Source organism: Choloepus didactylus, chromosome 6 (assembly GCF_015220235.1).
Source record: "Choloepus didactylus isolate mChoDid1 chromosome 6, mChoDid1.pri, whole genome shotgun sequence".
Lineage (NCBI taxonomy): Eukaryota > Metazoa > Chordata > Mammalia > Pilosa > Megalonychidae > Choloepus > Choloepus didactylus.
Window position 1 is genome coordinate 20,380,246 of NC_051312.1, and position 20,531 is coordinate 20,400,776.

General features: G+C 37.8%; 2 protein-coding genes and 1 pseudogene across 2 annotated transcripts; 1 reads left to right on the top strand and 2 right to left on the bottom strand.

The window, feature by feature from the left end:
* Positions 1-2,661: 2,661 nt before the first annotated feature.
* On the bottom strand, positions 2,662-3,592 carry LOC119538629 (annotated as a pseudogene).
* A 5,108-nt stretch (positions 3,593-8,700) lies between these two features.
* Positions 8,701-9,503, bottom strand: LOC119537465 (sorcin-like). The gene has a single exon (XM_037839927.1). It carries the CDS (start codon positions 9,497-9,499, stop codon positions 8,903-8,905), a length of 597 nt encoding a protein of 198 aa, XP_037695855.1. The 5' UTR covers positions 9,500-9,503; the 3' UTR covers positions 8,701-8,902.
* Positions 9,504-16,460: 6,957 nt separating this feature from the next.
* LOC119538227 (putative olfactory receptor 5AK3) lies at positions 16,461-17,390 on the top strand. Its single transcript, XM_037841051.1, has one exon. The coding sequence runs from the start codon at positions 16,461-16,463 to the stop codon at positions 17,388-17,390; it is 930 nt and encodes a 309-aa protein (XP_037696979.1).
* The last annotated feature ends 3,141 nt before the right edge of the window (positions 17,391-20,531 follow it).

Below are 20,531 nucleotides of genomic sequence, written 5' to 3' on the forward strand. Positions count from 1 at the left end.
TGAAAAGACAATTCTCTGAAGTGGAAATACAATTGGCCAAAAACACATGAAAAAATGTTCAGCTTCACTAGCTATTAGAGAGATGCAAATTAAGACCACAATGCGATACCATCTAACACCGATTAGACTGGCTGCCATTAAACAAACAGGAAACTACAAATGCTGGAGGGGATGTGGAGAAATTGGAAGAGTTATTCATTGTTGGTGGGACTGTATAATGGTTCAGCCACTCTGGAAGTCAGTCTGGCAGTTCCTTAGAAAACTAGATATAGAGTTACCATTCGATCCAGCGATTGCACTTCTCGCTATATACCCGGAAGATCGGAAAGCAGTGACACGAACAGATATCTGCACGCCAATGTTCATAGCAGCATTATTCACAATTGCCAAGAGATGGAAACAACCCAAATGTCCTTCAACAGATGAGTGGATAAATAAAATGTGGTATATACACACGATGGAATACTACGCAGCAGTAAGAAGGAACGATCCCGTGAAACACATGACAACATGGATGAACCTTGAAGACATAATGCTGAGCGAAATAAGCCAGGCACAAAAAGAGAAATATTATATGCTACCACTAATGTGAACTTTCAAAAATGTAAAACAAATGGCTTATAATATAGAATGTAGGGGAACTAGCAATAGAGAGCAATTAAGGAAGGGGGAACAATAATCCAAGAAGAACAGATAAGCTATTTAACGTTCTGGGGATGCCCAGAAATGACTATGGTCTGTTAATTTCTGATGGATATAGTAGGAACAAGTTCACAGAAATGTTGCTATATTAGGTAACTTTCTTGGGGTAAAGTAGGCACATGTTGGAAGTTAAGCAGTTATCTTAGGTTAGTTGTCTTTTTCTTACTCCCTTGTTATGATCTCTTTGAAATGTTCTTTTATTGTATGTTTGTTTTCTATTTAACTTTTTTTTTCATAAAGTTGATTTAAAAAAGAAGGGAAAGTTAAAAAAAAAAAAAGAAAAGAAAAACAAGGAAAAAAAAAAAAAAGATGTAGTGCCCCCTTGAGGAGCCTGTGGAGAATGCAGGGGTATTCGCCTACCCCACCTCGATGGTTGCTAACATGACCACAGACATAGAGGACTGGTAGTTTGATGGGTTGAGCCCTCTACCACAGGTTTTACCCTTGGGAAGACGGTTGCTGCAAAGGAGAGGCTAGGCCTCCCTATGGTTGTGCCTAAGAGCCTCCTCCCGAATGCCTCTTTGTTGCTCAGATGTGGCCCTCTCTCTCTGGCTAAGCCAACTTGAAAGGTGAAATCACTGCCCTCCCCCCTACGTGGGATCAGACACCCAGGGGAGTGAATCTCCCTGGCAACGTGGAATATGACTCCCGGGGAGGAATGTAGACCTGGCTTCGTGGGACGGAGAACATCTTCTTGACCAAAAGGGGGATGTGAAAGGAAATGAAATAAGCTTCAGTGGCAGAGAGATTCCAAAAGGAGCCGAGAGGTCACTCTGGTGGGCACTCTTATGCACACTTTAGACAACCCTTTTTAGGTTCTAAAGAATTGGGGTAGCTGGTGGTGGATACCTGAAACTATCAAACTACAACCCAGAACCCATGAATCTCGAAGACAGTTGTATAAAAATGTAGCTTATGAGGGGTGACAATGGGATTGGGAAAGCCATAAGGACCACACTCCACTTTGTCTAGTTTATGGATGGATGAGTAGAAAAATAGGGGAAGGAAACAAACAGACAAAGGTACCCAGTGTTCTTTTTTACTTCAATTGCTCTTTTTCACTCTAATTATTATTCTTGTTATTTTTGTGTGTGTGCTAATGAAGGTGTCAGGGATTGATTTAGGTGATGAATGTACAACTATGTAATGGTACTGTAAACAATCGAAAGTACGATTTGTTTTGTATGACTGCGTGGTATGTGAATATATCTCAATAAAATGAAGATTAAAAAAAAATGATGGGTATGTATCTCATAAATGGATGACCATCAGTCACTACTTTAGATCCATCTACATTCTGGACTCTCTATTGGAGAAAGAATATGAAAATTGTTTCACCACTTCCCTTTCCCTAAGCAAGAAAGAGAGATTCAGATTAAAGTTGGTGAGTAATGAGAGAAATCAAGGTTTTCAAGTGTGAGGAAATGTTGTTAACATGTGCCTATTCTGTAGAAAATAGAGTCATATGACATTTTTTAAAGTAATAAATTTATTTTACATTTACATCTGTGTAAAATTATAAGACAATTTAGAACAGCTTCATTGCAGATGATTAAAGGAAATTTTAATTAAAGGAAGAAATGAAATTTAATATTCTTTATTTCATATTGTTGTCTATCTATTATATACAACTAACAGTGTTTATACTCTTTAAGAATATTTTTGAAACTTATTCAACATATTAAATAATTTGCAAAACTTATATATCCTCTCTAAATTTAGACAGACTTGATAAAGCTCTTCTCCACAGGTAGTGTCAGATATGTTTCTTATCCTTATTGTATGATAAATTAATTCCAAGAGATGTTTACTGTATTTCCATATTCTGATATCTCTATTTTGCAAGAAGTATCACTGATCTAAGAGGAGAACATATTCTCAATTTCTGAATGAAAAATCATATGAATTCATACCTACTGGTTGTTTTGAGTTGCTGAATTTTAATAATTTGGGTTCAGTCTAGAAGATCTTCTTCCCTATTCCTTTTAAACCTTCTTTTACTTCCTTATTTCTCAAGCTATATATCAGGGGGTTCAACATGGGAATCAAAATTCCATAAAATATGGAGCCAACATTCATGTTGTTCTGGGAATTATTAGAATGAGGCTGTAAGTACATGTAAGAGAGGGTTCCATAGAAAATGGTGACTGCTGTCAGGTGGGAGGCACATGTGGTGAAGGCCTTTCTCCTCCCTGCTGTAGAAGGCATCTTTAAGATGGTGGCCAGAATGTATATATAAGAGAAGATGACAGCCAATATAGTGAATGCCAAGTTAAATCCCACAAAGACAGCAAGTAGCATGATGTTGATGGCAGTGTTAGAGCATGAAATGGCTAGACTTGGGGAACCATCACAAAAAAAAGTGATTAATGATGTGGGAGTTGCAAAAGGAGAGTGAAAATAACAAACCTGTGTGTACAGAGGTGTTTATTGAGCTGATTACATATGAACCAGCTATGAATTGAATTAATATTGTATGGGACATGACTATAGGATAGTGAAGTGGTTTACAGATGGCTACATAACACTTCACTGCCATAGCAGCCAGGAGGTAACAGTCATTTGTACCAAATGTCCCATAAACCCATAATTGCATTACACATCCCATGAAGGAAATTGATTTATTTTCTGATATGAGGTTTTGCAATGTCTTGGGACTGACTGTGGTGGTAAAACAAATATCAAAAAATGCCAAATGTTGTAGGAAAAAGTACATGGGTGTTTGAAGTCTGGAATCTGCTTTCATGAGTAGGATCATTCTAATATTATCCACCATGCAGGTGACATAGATGAGTAGAAATACAGTGAAGAGGACATGCCGAAACCTGTGTTCGGCACCAAATTCCAGAAGAAAAAATTCGGTCACTTCAGTGTCATTTCCATTTGTCATGGCTGCCAATGTCTAGGATTGTCCAAAAAGAATGGGAGATCTTTGTAATGCCTCAAAGTTAAAATATTCTTAAGTTTTCATTCACTATTTTGACTTGGAATGGCAAACATTCACAGTTGGGTTTATTGCTCTCCATTTTTTTTTTTTCTATTTTATTGCTTTGAAATCCCTGCATAAGCAGCTGCAGTTTATCCATGGATTCATTTTCAAAATTAACAATATTTTCAGAGAATAAGACTGACTTCTATTATGTGTGGTTTTAAGAAACTTAGGTGAACATACTCTCCCTACCATGTTAAACAATATCCCTACTTGCATCAATTAATAGACAGATATGATTTTGTACTGTTTAAACAACTTAAAATTTTTCTCAGCTATTTATTGCTTTAATCCTGCTCCAAGCTATTTACATTATTAGGGCTAGAGAAGAATTTTTCCTGAGATATCCTTAAGTGTCATATGAATTCATGGCTCTCCCCAGCCAACCAGAACCAATTCCCAAAAGATTTTCAATTCTCTTTCTCTTTCATCTTTTGGGTTAATATTGCACTAGGAAACCTTTGGAAACCTTATTTTAGATTTGCTAGATGATTTATAGGACACCCAGTTAAATTTGAATTTTACATTTACTATATAATTTTTTAATATAAGTGTTTCCTAAATATTGCATGGGATACTTTTAGTCAAAATTACTGACTGTTTCTTGAAATTCAAATTTAACTAGGCATCTTGCATTTATACTTGCTACATGGTAAAAGTAGCAACCCTACATGTGTTGCTGTGGGTCTGTCCTGCAGGCTGGGTTCCTGAGTGAGCACAGACCAGAGTGTTCTTTCCAGAAACTCCTTCCTTCATTGTTTTTTTTTTTTTTTTTAATGGAGTTTCAGTTATTTAATTCTAGCTATTCCAGTAATTTAAAACCTAAAATGAGTCTTCTATATAATGCATAAAAGTGCCCACCTGAGTCACCTCTCGACTCCATTTGGAATCTCTCAGGCACTGAAACTTTGTCTCATTTTGCTTCTCCCTTTTGGTCAAGATGTTCTCAATTCCATGATGTCAGTCCAGATTCATCCTCAGGAGTCATATTCTGTCACACTCTGTCAACAACCCCTTCCTCTATTTTTTTAATATAGTTTTTTTTAAAGGTAGAGCAGTTGTAGTTTCACAGAAAAGTTATGTAAAAAACACCACTCCCAAAAAGCACCCTAATGTTGACCCTTTGCATTTTTGTGGTACCCATATTATAGTGATGACAGATATTAAACAATTTTTAAGTAGTACTTTAAATTAGGTGTATTTTTCCCGATAAAGCACTCTAATATTAACAACTTGTACTAGTGTTGTACATTTGTTATAATTCAGGAAAAACCTTCAAATTTGTATTATTAATCACAGGCATTGTCTACAAGTTTCAGTTGTGATACAGTCCTGTTTTATCTTCAAATTTTCCTTTTAGTAACTTCCATGACCAAAATTTCTGTTTTCAACCACATTCACAAACAGTTCTGTTAATTGCACTCACAATAATGTACTACCATCACTGCTATCCATTTCCCAACATTTAAATGCTTTGAATGCTGAGTATTTAATGCCAGCAGTAATGCTTTTATGAAATAGTGTTTGAGGATTCTTATTTGGTCATGTTTTCAAAATCTGAACTCTCTCCTTGAGTATAAATCAGTAGTGCAATTGTTTAATCCTTGAGAACTATTCAAAGCAAAGCAGAGTAAGAATGGCAGGACTACTTTTGAAAATTATTTCAACATACTGTACCAGGCTGAATACTGTAAAAGACAGTGAGAAATACTGGACTAAAAGAACACAGAAATGTAAGATAAAATATAGCACAGATGATTATAAAGTTGTACCAAGTTTACAACCTGGTAGGGAAAATATTTATCAACTGCAGATTGAAAAGGAACCTGCAAACCAGCATGGAGGTCCTGGCATGAGGCTTGAGCTGCCAGAAGGACTTTTTCCATCATGGAAATTTGGACTATGGTTTAAAGAGCTAAGTGGGGATATGGAATGGTCCTTGGACTCACAGAGTGTATGGACACCAATACAGTATAGGCCCTTGAGAGCTACAATCTCAGTGAAGAATATTTTAGAAGAAATTTCTTATGGATTACAATACAAAAGCAGTAATGATATAACCAATGTGCACACCCCATGGATCCACTTTGAAGAGCAACATTCATTTAGATAAGTGCAGGTGACTTTGATAAGGAAAATGGTCCCAAATGCAACAAGATCAACAACAACAGCAAAGATTTATTTAAATGAAGCTATATCTGCTTTACAGGATGTTAGGGAAACAAGGTTTTTTTCTAAAACCATTTTCAGGGTTTAAAAGTGTCAGTTTGGCTCAAGGAAAATTAAGTAATGTGCACAGACTGGAAAGTCTGTTTTCATGGATGTAAGTTGCTTTTAGAGTCTTCAAGATGTTATAGTCAGTTTTCAGTTTGATCTTCTGTGATAAAACTCAGAGTTAATAGTATCAAAGGAGAGATGCAAACCATGTAATGTTTGGTTTAATTTAAGGAAATATCTTAAATTGTGGGAGGATCTAGGACCTTTGTTAAAGTGTGGAGCTTTTAATTTTTCTTTAGAGATATATATATGTATATATTTGTGATTGTACCAGGTGGAGACAGTAACTGTCAGGGAAGGAATCTCCAAGTTGAAGAAGTATTCTGAAGAAAAGTATGCTGGTGTTGCCTCACAAGCTAAGAGGGAGAGGCAAAATGGGCCCCCAATTTTATACAAATAGGGTGGGAATGGTCTAATTATCAGAGGCTTCTACATTAAACCACAAATGGCTTTTTCTGTGCTCCTTTCAGAGATATTCTTAACTAAAACAAACATTGAGTCTACACTTGCTCTCTCTTTACTACAAACTTTTAGCTGGTTTTTAAGACCAATTATTTCACTGAAAATTTTACTGTGCATTGACATTATTTGAAGCATTGCTTTAGATGTTGAATGTCTGAAGTATTCCTAACTTATCCCATCTGTAGTTTGCTACTCTGTTTCCACTTCTGATCTTCTGAAGGTGAAATGATGCTGAAAACCAAATGTAGACTTCCTGGTGAATTTCCCCAACTTGTATTCTTGCATTTTCCTTCAGACACTACAGAAATGTGTGTCTACTTTGAAAAAACTGCAGTAGAAGTTACTTCTTTGAGTTACTTCATTCAGAATATTCCTTTGTACACCTGCTGCTGGAAGGTGGATCCCAAGGTGATAATTTTTCATGTGCTACAAAATGGGGGTTTATTTTGTGAGTTCAGACTTATTCCTAAGAGAATTTTGACTCTTCTGGTTGATTTGAGTGGCAGACATGAGATTCCCAGTTGAGAAATTTTTTTTTTCTTTTTCATTTTGTTTTAATTTCAAGTTTCTCTCCTTTGTAATTTTTTCTTGTTTGCATCCATGATTTTAGGGACTGGTTTGGGATTATGAAAGCATGGCTTGGAATCCTGTATATCCTGCTCCCTCTAAATTTCAGTTTCATCATCTGTAAAATTGGTCCAATGCCACTACACATGGCTGCCTTATTGATGTTATATATGCAAGGAAGCTATGGTGCATGCATTTATATTTGGATCTTGATCTTTGCACATGATAAGGATTATAATTGCTAGGATTCTCCAAATCTTTTCCTCATGAGCTGTTGTTATTGATACATAATGAAATATTGCCAAAAACTGAAATGGCCAAGCTGCAACTGAATATATGTCACCATCATCAGTGAAGAAAGACAAACTTGTTTTTTCTAACTTTGACTATCCATGCCTCACTTTGTTAACCCCCTGGTAGTCATTAACAGAAGGAAGTTCACAGGCATTACCTTGTAGTTCTAGATCATCTTTTCAGAGAGCTCTTTAAGTATCCTCTTGAAATCAACTGCCAAGTGACTCCATAGGATTTTGTCTCTACTCTCCCATGGTGTAGATGCCCTGCAAGGAATCTGGCTGAACTTTAAAAACTCTTCTTAAATTTATTTTCTCTACAAGTATAATCAGTGATTTCTCAGTTGTTATCATGAGGTATGAAATGTCTGTCTTCCTTGAACTTCTTTCCAGGCAAATGAACCTGTTGATGAAACTCTATGGCAAAGGAGTTTAAATCATGAACATTTAGTGTCATTCTGTCTGTGTCAAAGTCCTGATACACTGCTTATTAAATGAGTGAAAATGGGCCAGTTACTGAACCTTTTTGAGACTTCAGACATTAGGTTTCATGATTTTAATGATTTAAACCATCACTCATTTATTTAATTAAGGTTTATTGAAGTGGTCACTATTTTTGAATTTTCCCTGGATATCTACCATGTAGCAGGTGTTGTGCCAGTTGAATTTTTGTTTTTTTACTGTGTACATTTTTTATTGTTAAATGTGAGCACCCAGCATATACAAAATGGATGTATTAATATTTTAAAAATCGTTATCTGATTTTAAAGGGAAAGTATACACATTATAGAAAACTTGGAAAATTCTGAAATATTTAAAGGAAATTAAAGTCACCTAGAATCCTATTAGCTAAAATAACAATAAGCTATTATTTTTGTATATTCTTTTAGTCTATAATTTTTTTTTTACACAGGTAAGCTCATAATCAACAGAGAAGTTTATGTAGTTAACAGAGGTCTACATGGACAATGACAAAGAGAGACTTGGTAATAGTATTTGCCACTCAAATTATTCAATAGGGTTTAAAGAGGCAAAAGTTCACTCAAGTTCTCTGTCCATTCATACGGCCATCAAAATATCTGTCAGCCTTAAAGCCTGTGCTAAGTTTCCACTAAGGTGAACACTGCCATGGATTACACCATGTTCTTTTCGCACCCAAGTGGGTCTAAATCATTTACTTAAGAATATTCCAGACTTAAAACTTTCAATACCACTTATAAAAGCCCCTCTGGGAGAGGAAAGAGAACAGCTGAGTTCTGATTAAAAGTTTTTAGTATCTTTATAGTGAAAAATATATAATGCGCCTTAAACATTTTGCATACTTAAATTTACACACAAGTGGTTTAGGCAGAAAATAAGATACGATTAACAATAGCTCGCGTAAATTTTAAATGGCGTAACAGATCCCATCTTACATTATTAAAAGTCCAAAGAATTTATTATCAAAACTAAAAACAAAACTCCAGTTGCACCTAAAGTAATAAACCTTTACAACAAGCAGGTAAGGAAAAGTGGCGATGTAAGCTTACACACATTACTGAAGGCAACGAGGAGGAGCAAAGGAGAACCCCAAGACGGAATGTCAAACATGTTCATACAGTTTCCTGTCGATTTAAACACTCATGACACACTGAATGAGATCATCATATGGGAAATTCACAACACCTTGCTGAGCAGTATGCCGTCTTCGAAAGCTGTCTGTGAGCGCCCTCAGTTTGATGCAGCAGGCAATGTAATCATCTAAGATGATCTTTCCATTGGTACTGTACCACTTAGCAATTGAATTCACAGCCTGGGGACTCAATCTAAATCCCACTGTTGTCAGGGCCTTCTGCAATTCTTGAGGATCCACTGTTCCACTTCTATCACTGTCAAAATTGATGAAGTGTTGTCTCCAGCCATTCAGTACAGCCCAGAGTTCTTTAAATTCATTGAAACCCATTGTTCCTGACATGTCTCTATCCAGCATTGAAACCATAAGCCGACAAGTCTCCAGGTTAAAAGGTTTGTATCCTCCAGCAATGCCCGACTGTGTCAGACATCTCTGCAATTCATCAGCATCTATCTGCCCATCCTGTCCAGCTACAGCAGCAAAGTAACCATACAGCGGATCCTGAGTTTGTCCGGGAAACGCAGGTCCTCCGGGAGCCCCTCCATACACGCCCGGGTAGTACCCGCCGCCGGCGCCAGGGTGCCCGGGGTACGCCATCGTGCAGACTGCGCCGCCGCCCTCACCAGTTGAATTTTGTTTGACCAAAAGCTGAGTTATCTAGAGAGAAATCCAGGCTGAACCTGATGATGGTAATCAGAATTGCTTACAAGGTGTCATTCCATCAACCATCCCATCATATTTTGATCACTGTCTGTTCACATTTACTCTCATCCCAAGTCCTAAGCATGCCTAAAGGGGAATGAAAATTCTAAGCTTTCAATTCAATGAGGCTTTGGTTTTTCTTCCCCAAGGACATTGGCCATACTTTCTACTGTTTCAAAATGTAATATTTATTCAAATCCCTCACTGAAGCCCAGTTAATTCTATTTCCTTTTAAGATACTCCGTACTCTCCATCTCCATAGTCATTGTCTTACTTCATTTTCAGTTTGATATGTTGACTCAGGATTACCACGGTAAATTTCTAAATGACCTCTTTCTCACAAGTCTGGCCTTGGCACTAAATACACACTATGTATTGTATCTACCTGGACTAAATTCCTGCAATGACTTTCCATGTCTCTCAGGATATGGTTCAAAGTCCTTAGCGCAGCTTACAAGGCCCTTCACTGTAGGCTGACTGTGGTCAGCTCCAACCTTAACATAGGCAGCACTGCCGTTCCTCAGGGGCATGTCTTTTCCCGGATCTCTACAGAAACTCACTGCCTCTTCCTTCCCCACACTTGCTTCCATTCACCTTTCTCCTGGTTAATTCATACTTATCCTTTCTTTCTTAATTTATGGATATATACACCCAGTTCCTCCCATAATTCATGGATATATGCACCTGGTTCCTCCCCACAACTCTTGTGAATTATATCTTTCCCTTTCTTCCCATCACCATGTACCTGGCTATTTAGCTATTGTTTTTCCTATGAGGTAATTATATTGTGAATCACTAGTGTACTCTGGATGGTGAGTTTTTTGAAGGCAAGTATACTCTTTTTTGATGAGGCATGGTCCAAGTATGGTGTTTGAAATCCATGTGCATTCAAATCTTCATGGAACAACACATAAAATACCCAGGCAAGAATCTTATCATTTGGAGTCTTTGGTGTCATGTTGAAGAGTTTGGATTTTGTTCTAAGTGTAATACAGTCATCATAGAGTGAGTGTGGGAGGTTTCAGGGTCTGTGTTAGGTCCTGCTCCTGTTGTTAGAAATCTGGATTATAAAAGCAAAAATTGAATTTGGAAAACCATTCACAAGTCTCACCCTCAAATACAAATGGGAGATAATCACAGATTGGATTAGTGTTTCATAAGGAAAAGGGTGACAACTACATTTAGTTGTACAATTTTGAGATGGTAGTATTTACAGGAATTGTTTCTGTATTGAATTAGAGAAATGGAAGATGGCATTGAAGTTTGACTCCTAGATTCATGTTCTGATATGTTCTGTGATGGGCTAAAATAGAGTTCAGATAAAGCAGAAAAGAACATTACCAGAAAAGAAAATAAACGTCTATGTTGATGAACTCAGGAATCCTAATGACTGAAGTCTCAAAGAGGCTCAATAATTTGCCCATTCTCATTAATTTAATAGGCAGTGGAGCAAGGTTTGAACACAGAAAAAATGATGCTGAGAATTCATGACTTCAACTCCTTTCCCACAGTCTCATGAATAGGTGCATCCCCAGGGAGAGTAGAACAAGGAAGACAGCCATTTCATACCTCATGTTGACCACTAGGAGATCACCAATTATATTTCTAGAGAAAATAAACTATGTATTTAAGACAAGATTTAGTTCTCAGCCAGAATCTTTGCAGGGAATCTACACCATGGGATAGAAGGGATTTACCCCTATGAAATAACTTAGCAGTTGATTTCAAGCAGGGTACATAAAAAGCTCTCTGAATAGATGGTCTAGAACTCCAAGGTAATGCCTGTGAACTTCTTTCTGCTCATGACTACAAGAGGGTTAACAAAGTAAGGCATAGATAGAACCAAGATAGAAAAACACATGAATATGTTCTTTCACTGATGATGGGGACCTAGCTTCAGTTGTAGTTTTTACCTGGCAGGGTTTGGTAATATTTGAGTACGTGCTAATGACAATAGCTCAAGCAGCAAAAGATTTGGAGAACCCTCACAATGATAATTCTTCTCACATGCAATGACCCTCAAGTTCAAAATGTACATGCATGCACATTCCTTCCTAGCTTTCATAACATCACTAAGGAAAACATGCCTGGTGTCATTGGACCTATTTTACAGATGATGAAGCTGAAATTTAGAGGAAGGAGAAAATCCAGAATTCCAAACCATTGTTTGAGAATCCAAACCATTGTTTGAGAATTCCAAACCACTGATGGTCTCTGTGCTGGTTTGAATGTATTGTGTCCCCCAGATGCCATTATCTTTGTGGTCTTGTGGGACAGACGTTTTGGTGCTGGTTAGATTTGCTTGGAATGTGCCCCACCCAGCTGTGGGTGATGATTTTGATGAGATGTTCCCATGGAGGCATGGCTCTGCCCATTCAGGGTGGTCCTTGATTGGTGGAGCTATATAAATGAGCTGACTCAGGGGGAGGAAACAGAGTGCAGCTGGGAGTGATGTTTTGAAGAGGAGCAAGCTTGCTATAGAGGAATGTTCTGGAAGAAAGCTGTTTTGAGGCTGGAGCTTTGGAGCAGATGCCAGCTGCCTTCCCAGCTAACAGAGGTTTTCCGGATGGCATTGGCCATCCTCCGGTGAAGGTACCCGATCACTGAGCTGTTACCTTGGATGCCTTTGTGGCCTTAAGACTGTAACTGTGTAGTGAAGTAAACCCCATTTTATAAAAGCCTATCCATCTCCGGTGTTTCGCATTCTGCAGCATTAGCAAACTAGGACAGATTTTGGTACCAGAGGAGTGGGGTGCTTTTGCTGCTGAGTTTGCAAATACCAAACATGTTGGAACAGCTTTTTAAATGGATAAGGGGAAGATTCTGGAAGAATTGGGATGAGCTTGATAGAAAAGGCCAAAACTGCTTTAAAGAGACTGTTTATGGAAATATGGGCTATAAAGATACTTCTGACGAGGCCTTGAACAGAGATGATCAATGTGTTGTTGTGAACTGGAAGAAAGGCGATCCTTGTTTTAAAGTGGCAGAGAATTTGGCAAAATTGAGTCCTGGTGTCAGATGGAAGGAAGAATTTAAAAATGACAACCTGTAATACTTAGCTGAGGAGATCTCCAGACTACGTGTGGAGGATATACCCTGGCTTCTCCTTGCAGCTTATAGTAAAATGCGAGTGGAGAGAGATAAACTTAGAACTGAACTCTTGGGTTCAAAGAAACCAGAAGCTGATGGCTTGGAAAATTACGGGCTTCTAGGGAGTGGAATCCCTGAAGCTATAGTCCAACAAGAGGATGTAACCAAATACGGAACCCAGCCACCATTTCAGTACAAGCCAAGATTGGAGATGGAATTATCCAGAAAGGATTTGTGGAAAGTCCTATTGTCTAATGGCTTTGACCCCTGTGTGCTTCATGCAAAGCCAACAGAATTTTTGCAAGATCTTTATAGACAGAGCCATTGCTGGTCTGGACTGGAGGAGACAGACAAGGAAAAAATGAAAGGAAAAATCTCTTCAAAGACAGAGCCATGGTGGTTTCGGGCTGGGAGAGCAGAGCAGCCCACATGCATGGAAAGGGTGAGTTTGCCCTGGAGGTCGAGGGCGGGCTTTCCGCCTCGATGCTCTGGAAGAGTTTTGCCACCTCAGGTCCCAAAGAGGTTGGAGCACATTCCCAGGGAATTGGGGAGAGCCTGGCTGCCACCACACTATTCTGAAGGGGTTGAGCGTGTGCCCCAGAGATGGAAGGGAATCCAGGAGCTGCCCCGATGTTTGAGGAGGGTGGGGCCGAGAAGGTGGTCTCCCCAATGTGTGGATATGTTGGAACACTCACCCAAGCATTTGGAGAGGAAACAGCTGCCAAAAAGGCCCTTGGGAAGGGTTAGGCTCCTGCTCTCTCAAGCCCCAAGGATGAAACATTGTTCTGTAAATGACTCTCAGACTTTGAAATGTAATGGAGTTTGTCCTGCGGGTTTTAGGAACTGTTTTGCTCCTGTTAACCCTGTTTTCCTTACTGTTTCTCCTTATGGCAATGGAAATGTTTATCCTATGAATGTCTGTCCTTTGTAAATTGGGAGCACATAACTTGTTCTAAGTTCACAGATCCACAGCTAAAGAAAAATTATGCCTTAGGACTGGCCATGCCTGTAATTGATTTTGATGGGATCTTGTACTTAATTTTTTGTTACTGAAATGATTTAAGTTTTTGTGATATTGTGATGGAATGAATGTATTTTGTATTTGGAAAGATAATGTCATTTTGGGGTCCAGGGGGTGGAATGTGCCAGTTTGAATGTATTGTGTCCCCCAGATGCCATTATCTTTGTGGTCTTGTGGGACAGACGTTTTGGTGCTGGTTAGATTTGCTTGGAATGTGCCCCACCCAGCTGTGGGTGATGATTTTGATGAGATGTTCCCATGGAGGTGTGGCCCTGCCCATTCAGGGTGGGCCTTGATCAGTGGAGCTATATAAATGAGCTGACTCAGGGGGAGGAAATGGAGTGCAGCTGGGAGTGATGTTTTGAAGAGGAGCAAGCTTGCTATAGAGGAACATCCTGGGAGAAAGCCGTTTTGAGGCTGGAGCTTTGGAGCAGATGCCAGCTGCCTTCCCAGCTAACAGAGGTTTTCCGGACACCATTGGCCATCCTCCGGTGAAGGTACCCGATTGCTGAGGTGTTACCTTGGATGCTTTGTGGCCTTAAGACTGTAACTGTGTAGTGAAGTAAACCTCCATTTTGTAAAAACCTATCCATCTCTGGTGTTTTGCATTCTGCAGCATTAGCAAAGTAGGACAGTCTCTATGATCATGGATATAAACAAGACAAAATCCCAAAGGAGAGAGACTGGGAATACATTTGTTTTAAAAAGATCTCAACTGGGAATCTCACGTCTGTGCACTCAAATCAGCCGAAAGAGTCTAAATTCTCTTGGGAATAAGTGCGAATACTACAACCCTCATATAAATCCCCTATTTGTAGCAGATGATAAGTATCACCTTGGATCCACCTTCCTTCAGCAGGTGTAGAAAGGAATATTGTAAATGCATACAGCTTTAAAGAAGCAATTCCTATTGCAGTTTTTAATAAGTAGACACACATTTCTGTAGTATCTGAAGAAAAATGCAGTAACAGAAGTTGGAGAAATTCACCAGGAAGTTTACTTAGGTTTTGTGCAGCATTCCACATACAGAAAATCAGAAGTGGAAACAGAGTAACAAACTTCAAATGGGTGAGTTAGGAACACTTCAGATAATCAGCCTCTGAAGCAATGGCTTGAAAATTGTTGATGTCCAGTAAATGTTTTAGTGAAATAATTCTTAATAACCAGCTAAAAGTTTGTAGTAAAGAGAGATCAAGTCTAGACTCAATGTTTGCTTTAGTTAAGAAGATCTCTGAAAGGAATACAGAAAAAACTACCTGCAGTTTAATGTAGAAACTGCTGATAATTAGAGCAATATATAAAATTGCAGATTCATTTTGACTCTCCATCTTAGCTTGCAGGGGAACATCACATGCTTTTGTCCAGGATACTTCCTCAACTTGGAGATGTCTTTTCTGGCAGTTAGCATGTCCATCTGGTAGAATCACAAATATATATTTAGAACAAAATTAAAAGCCCCATGCTTTAAGAAAGGCCCTAGATCCTCAAACCATATGAGATATTTCCTTAATTTAAACCAAATTGTATTGGTTTGCATCTCTCTTTTGATGCAATTAGCTGTGACTTTTATCACAGAAGATCACCCTGAAAACTGTCTATAATATCTTGAAGACTCTGAATGAAACTAACTCACCAGGAAAATGACTTTGCAGTCTGTGCACATTGCTCAATTTTCTTTAAAACAAATGGACAATTTTCAGTCCTGAAAATGGTTAAACAAACAAACAAACAAACAAAAAAACACCTTGTTTCTCTCATCCTGTAAAGGAGATGTGGCTTCATTTAAAAAAATCTTTTTTTTAATTTTTGTTATGCTTGTGGCTGTTTGGGTCCATTTCCTTAACAAAGTCAGCTACACTCATTTCTAAATGAATATAGCCCTTCAAACAAAATTCATAGAATTAGAATCTAGAATATAGCTTGCCAGTTGATTGAATAGGGGTATAGAATAGGGAGATGAGGAAATTTGTGCAGAATTTCCACTTAGGTTGAAATTAAGTGTTTTGAAATGGATAGTGGTGATGGTAGCACATTATTGTGAGGGTGTTTGTGCTGAATTGTGTTTATGAATGTGGTTAAAAGGGGAAGTTTTGTTCATGGAAGTTACTAGAATGAAAATTTGAAGATAAAACATAGGACTGCATAACAACTGATCCTTGCTGTGAATGATGTCTTGGGTTTATAGTGCAAATATGAGTATTCTTGCATGAATTATAACAAAGTACAATAGTATAGGTGTTAATACTAGAGTGCTAAATGGGGAACAATACAACTAATGTAAACTACAGAGTGTAGTTAACAGTAATGTTTCAATATTCTTTCATCACTTGTAACATAGGTACCGCACTAATGCAAAGTGTCAGCACTTGGGGTCTATATGGGAGCACTGTATTTTTACATGATTTTTCTGTAAACCTACAAGTTATCCTGTTAAAAATATTTTAAAAACCCAATGAAGGAAGGGGTTTCAGGCAAGAACACTTATTGTCAGTCTTATTCTCTGAAAGTCTTATCAATTGAAAATGAATCCATTACTAAACTGTAACTTCAGTCTCAGGGTTTTCAAATCAAAGAAAAAGCAAAAAAAAAAAAAAAAAAAAAAAATCTGGGAAGCAGTAACCCAACTGTGAATGTTTGCCATAAAAATCCCAGGAATAAATGTGAAACGAAACTTGAAAATTTTTAATTTTGAGAAGTTACAAAGATCTCCCTTCTTTTCTTGTTCATTCCTAGACATTGGCAGCCATGACCAATGGAAATAGCACTGAAGTGACTGAATTCATTCTTCTGGGATTTGGTGCCCTGCAGAGGTTTCAGAATGTCCTCTTCATTGTATTTCTACTGATCTACATGACCTCCATGGTGGGCAATATTGGAATGATCTTGCTCATCAAAGCAGATCCCAGACTTCAAACACCCATGTACTTTTTCCTACAGCATTTGGCATTTGTTGATATCTGTTACACATCTGCTACCACTCCCAAGATGTTGCAAAACATCATATCAGAAAATAAATCAATTTCATTTGTGGGATGTGTAATGCAATTTTGGGTTTATGGGACATTTGGTACAACTGACTGTTACCTCCTGGCTGCTATGGCAGTGGATCGTTATGTAGCCATCTGTAAACCACTTCACTATTCCACAACCATGTCCCATACAGTATGCATCCTACTGGTAGCTGGTTCATATATAATTGGCTCAATTAATTCCTCTGTACATGCAGGTTTAATGTTTTCACTGTCCTTTTGCAAGTCCCACACCATTAATCACTTTTTTTGTGACACTGCCCCAATTCTTGTCCTTTCATGCTCTGACATTGGCAGGAAAATCATACTACTTGGTGTCTTTGTGGGATTCAATGTGACGTTCACTGTGTCAGTTGTCATCTTCTCTTATATATACATCCTGGCTTCCATCCTAAAGGTGCCTTCTACTGCAGGGAGGAAAAAAGCCTTCTTTACATGTGGCTCCCACCTGACAGCAGTCACCATTTTTTATGGAACTTTATTTTACATATACTTACAGCCTCATTCTAACAACTCCCAGGAGAATATGAAATTTTCCTCCATATTTTCTGGAATTGTGATTCCCACATTGAACCCCCTGATCTATAGCTTGAGAAATAAGGAAGTAAAGGAAGCTCTAAAAGCAATAGGGAAGAATTTCTTCTAGACTGAACCCAAATTATTAAAATTCAGCAACTCAAAACATCCAATAGACAAGAATTCATCCAATTTTAAGTTTCTGAAAATTGAGAGAAGGTTCTTTTCTGAGAAGAAAAATATCAGTATGCAGAAATACACTAAACATCTCCTGGAATTAATTTACCTTAGAATAAGTTGAGAAAGTTATCTGACAGTACCTGTGGAAAAGAGTTTTATCAGGCTACCTGAATTTATAAAGCATATGTAAAATTTGCAAATTATTTAATACATCAATTAAATTTCAAATACATTCTTAAAGAGTATAAACAGGCATTTGTATATAAAAATATTAAATATTATGAAATAGTGAGAATTAAGTCTTCATTATTTTCCATTAACAAGTTCCTTTAATCATCTACAACATTGTTCCTTAAAAATGTCTTCAAATTTTACAAAAATTTAAATGTAAAATAAATTTATTACTGTAAAAGCATATTATGACTCAGACTATTTTCTGCACAATATGCCCATGTTAATGACATTTCCCAACACTTGAAAACCCTGTTTTCTCCCATTAGTTACCTCTTTAATCTGAATCTATCACTTTCTTGACTTAGGGAAAGAGAAATGGTGAAACAATTTTTTATTTCTCCAATACAGATAGAGTATCTAGAATGTAGATGGAACGAAAATACTAAACAGAGACCATCTATGTATTAGATGCATAACAATGCTTTTGGATCAGAGAGTTTAAACTGTGGAAAATCATTGGGAACTCCAAAGTAGGCCATGAGCCCTCTAAAGCAGGAAGAAAAAGGTTGACATAAGAGCTTTGACAAGTAGATTGAGGGCAGGGAATAGAAAACCCACCTAAATATTGTAGATGCCATGATAACTGTTTGAAAGAACAAGTTTCCCATCAAAGTAATAGCAGGTAGACTAATGAAGTACCCACAAATCTACTTATAATTACAATATGAAGAGAATTGGGCAAGAGTAAAAGGTATGTTTTTCAATATGACATCCCTCATAAATTCTAAGAGAAGAGAAAAAAATAACCTGAAGTCAAAGTAGACTCTCCTCCAGAAAGACTCTTTATTTTAAAAGAAAAGCACCTTCACCCCCAGGATGGGTGCAAGTATTCTAAAGCAGAGAAACTCCAGATACTGCTAGATGGTCATTAGAAAAGTAGAATGAAGATGGACTCAGGCCATGTAAGAGAAAATCTGTGTTCCACTTAAGAATACCTTTTCTTCATGTACTAGTGTAAATATCCAATGCCAGACATGGGAATAGAGAGGCATATAGTGCTTTTCATTCAATAATAGGAAAAAGGAAATCCCAAGGAAATGGGCTGTCCAACAAATAGAAGTAGCTACATCTCTGAGGCTTATTTGAAGGTGGAATGAGTTGTGTTAGATTCTGGCTTCAGATTCAATATGATTGTTAGCATATATGAAAGGGAGAGCATTCCTTTCTACCACTGTAAAATAGGTGGGAGTGAAGCTGAATAATTTCAACTAATTTCATGAATCATCAATCACACTTACAGGCTATTTGGGTCCAGAGGGAGGAAGGAAAAAATAGACCAAGTGGGATTGATCATTTCTTGATTCCTTCATTTATATAGCACAGTTTCAAACATTTACTGATGGTCCCCTGTAAGTCCACTGTGACATGTAATTAAATAGACACTATGTCTAGCAAGAGACTACAGAAACACCTGAGTTCTTGTTCCAAAAGAGAAAAAAAAATATTTTCAAAAAAGAAAAGTTATGATGTGGGACTTATTCATAGACCTGAAGAGCAGCCAGAAGACAGAGACAACCATTGAGGAAGGTAGCCTGAGGGGAAGGCAGGGTGAAGACTGAGAAAATATCCCTGAAGCAGAAGTCCAAAGCTCAACCATCAATAGGCAACCATCCTAAGAAATAGTAGCCACTTAATTCATTCTCTGGTCTTTGGGAGGTAAATATTTTGAAATGTTCCTTTTAACTTCCTTTCTACACTTCTTCTAATTGATGACGTTAAAATGTTCAGAACTACATTGACAGATGTCCTTGCACCTGTCATTACGAATGGAAATCAGATTTTCTCATGGGGGATTTGGAAAGTAGAAGTGAGTCAAATGTTATCTTCTTTCTGGCCAGCAAGGCAATAGATACATAAATGGCTTAATGTGTTTCCATCACCAGACTGGGGATTCTAGGGTCTATTCATTGGGTTCAGAAATTGAGAGGCAGATTCCTGAACTCTGAATCCCAGCAATCTTGATGTGTTCCTTATGCCTATTCTTCCATCAACTGCAAATATTTTTAACTTTAAAATTCTGTTTATTAAATCTTTTTCTGTTTGAAATAACTTGCATGTTTCCCTTTCCATGAATTCAACTTGACAGATACACACGCCATGTCAAATATCTGGCTACTTTCTGCTGTGAATGACCCAGAAAATTTCCATAAAATGACAAACAATGAGATAATAAGCAGCAGAACTCCAATGGTCTCAGCATTAATGATCACCAGTTTTAAAGGAGCTTGAAATAGACATGCATTAAGTACACCCAGGAATCAAGCTTTGTAGCCCCATTGCACCTATTACTGAGTTTTACCCACAGTAGATATTTAGCAAGTAATACACAAAAGAAGCAACCACATGGACAGTGTCCATATTACCCAAATTTCAAACTGTACTGATGGCAACAATATCACCTGGGGACTTTTTTAGGAACAGATTTCTGGTAGCTTTTCCTAGGGATTTGGAATCTGTACAGCTAAAATGGGAAAATTTAAAGGTTTCCCCAGGTATCCTGAACACTAATGGTTTATGAATCCACTCACTCTACCACATCAGACATGAAACTACTAAAAGGGAAACTCCCTAAAATGGTTTCAGTATTAGATATTAGATATCAAATTACATGTTAGGACTGAAATTTCTTATGACTATGAAGGGCACACAGTGCTTGGTAGGCAACACTGTGTTTCAAAGGCAGTGTGCAACAGATATGAGAATGCTGCTCCAACACATTTATTGGGTCACTTGGAAGTTGGGAACCAGAACAAAAGAGGGCTCCAAAGAATGTCCATGCTTTAGTATGATAGAAGTTTCCAACTTGGCCTGAAAATTACACAGATCCCATGGGGTGAGACTAAATGTGCTAGGAAGA

What these genes read in the sequence shown, in the direction of transcription:
- LOC119537465 (XM_037839927.1), bottom strand. Translation starts at nt 9,499, where the DNA reads ATGGCGTACCCCGGGCACCCTGGCGCCGGCGGCGGGTACTACCCGGGC.
- LOC119538227 (XM_037841051.1), top strand. Translation starts at nt 16,461, where the DNA reads ATGACCAATGGAAATAGCACTGAAGTGACTGAATTCATTCTTCTGGGA.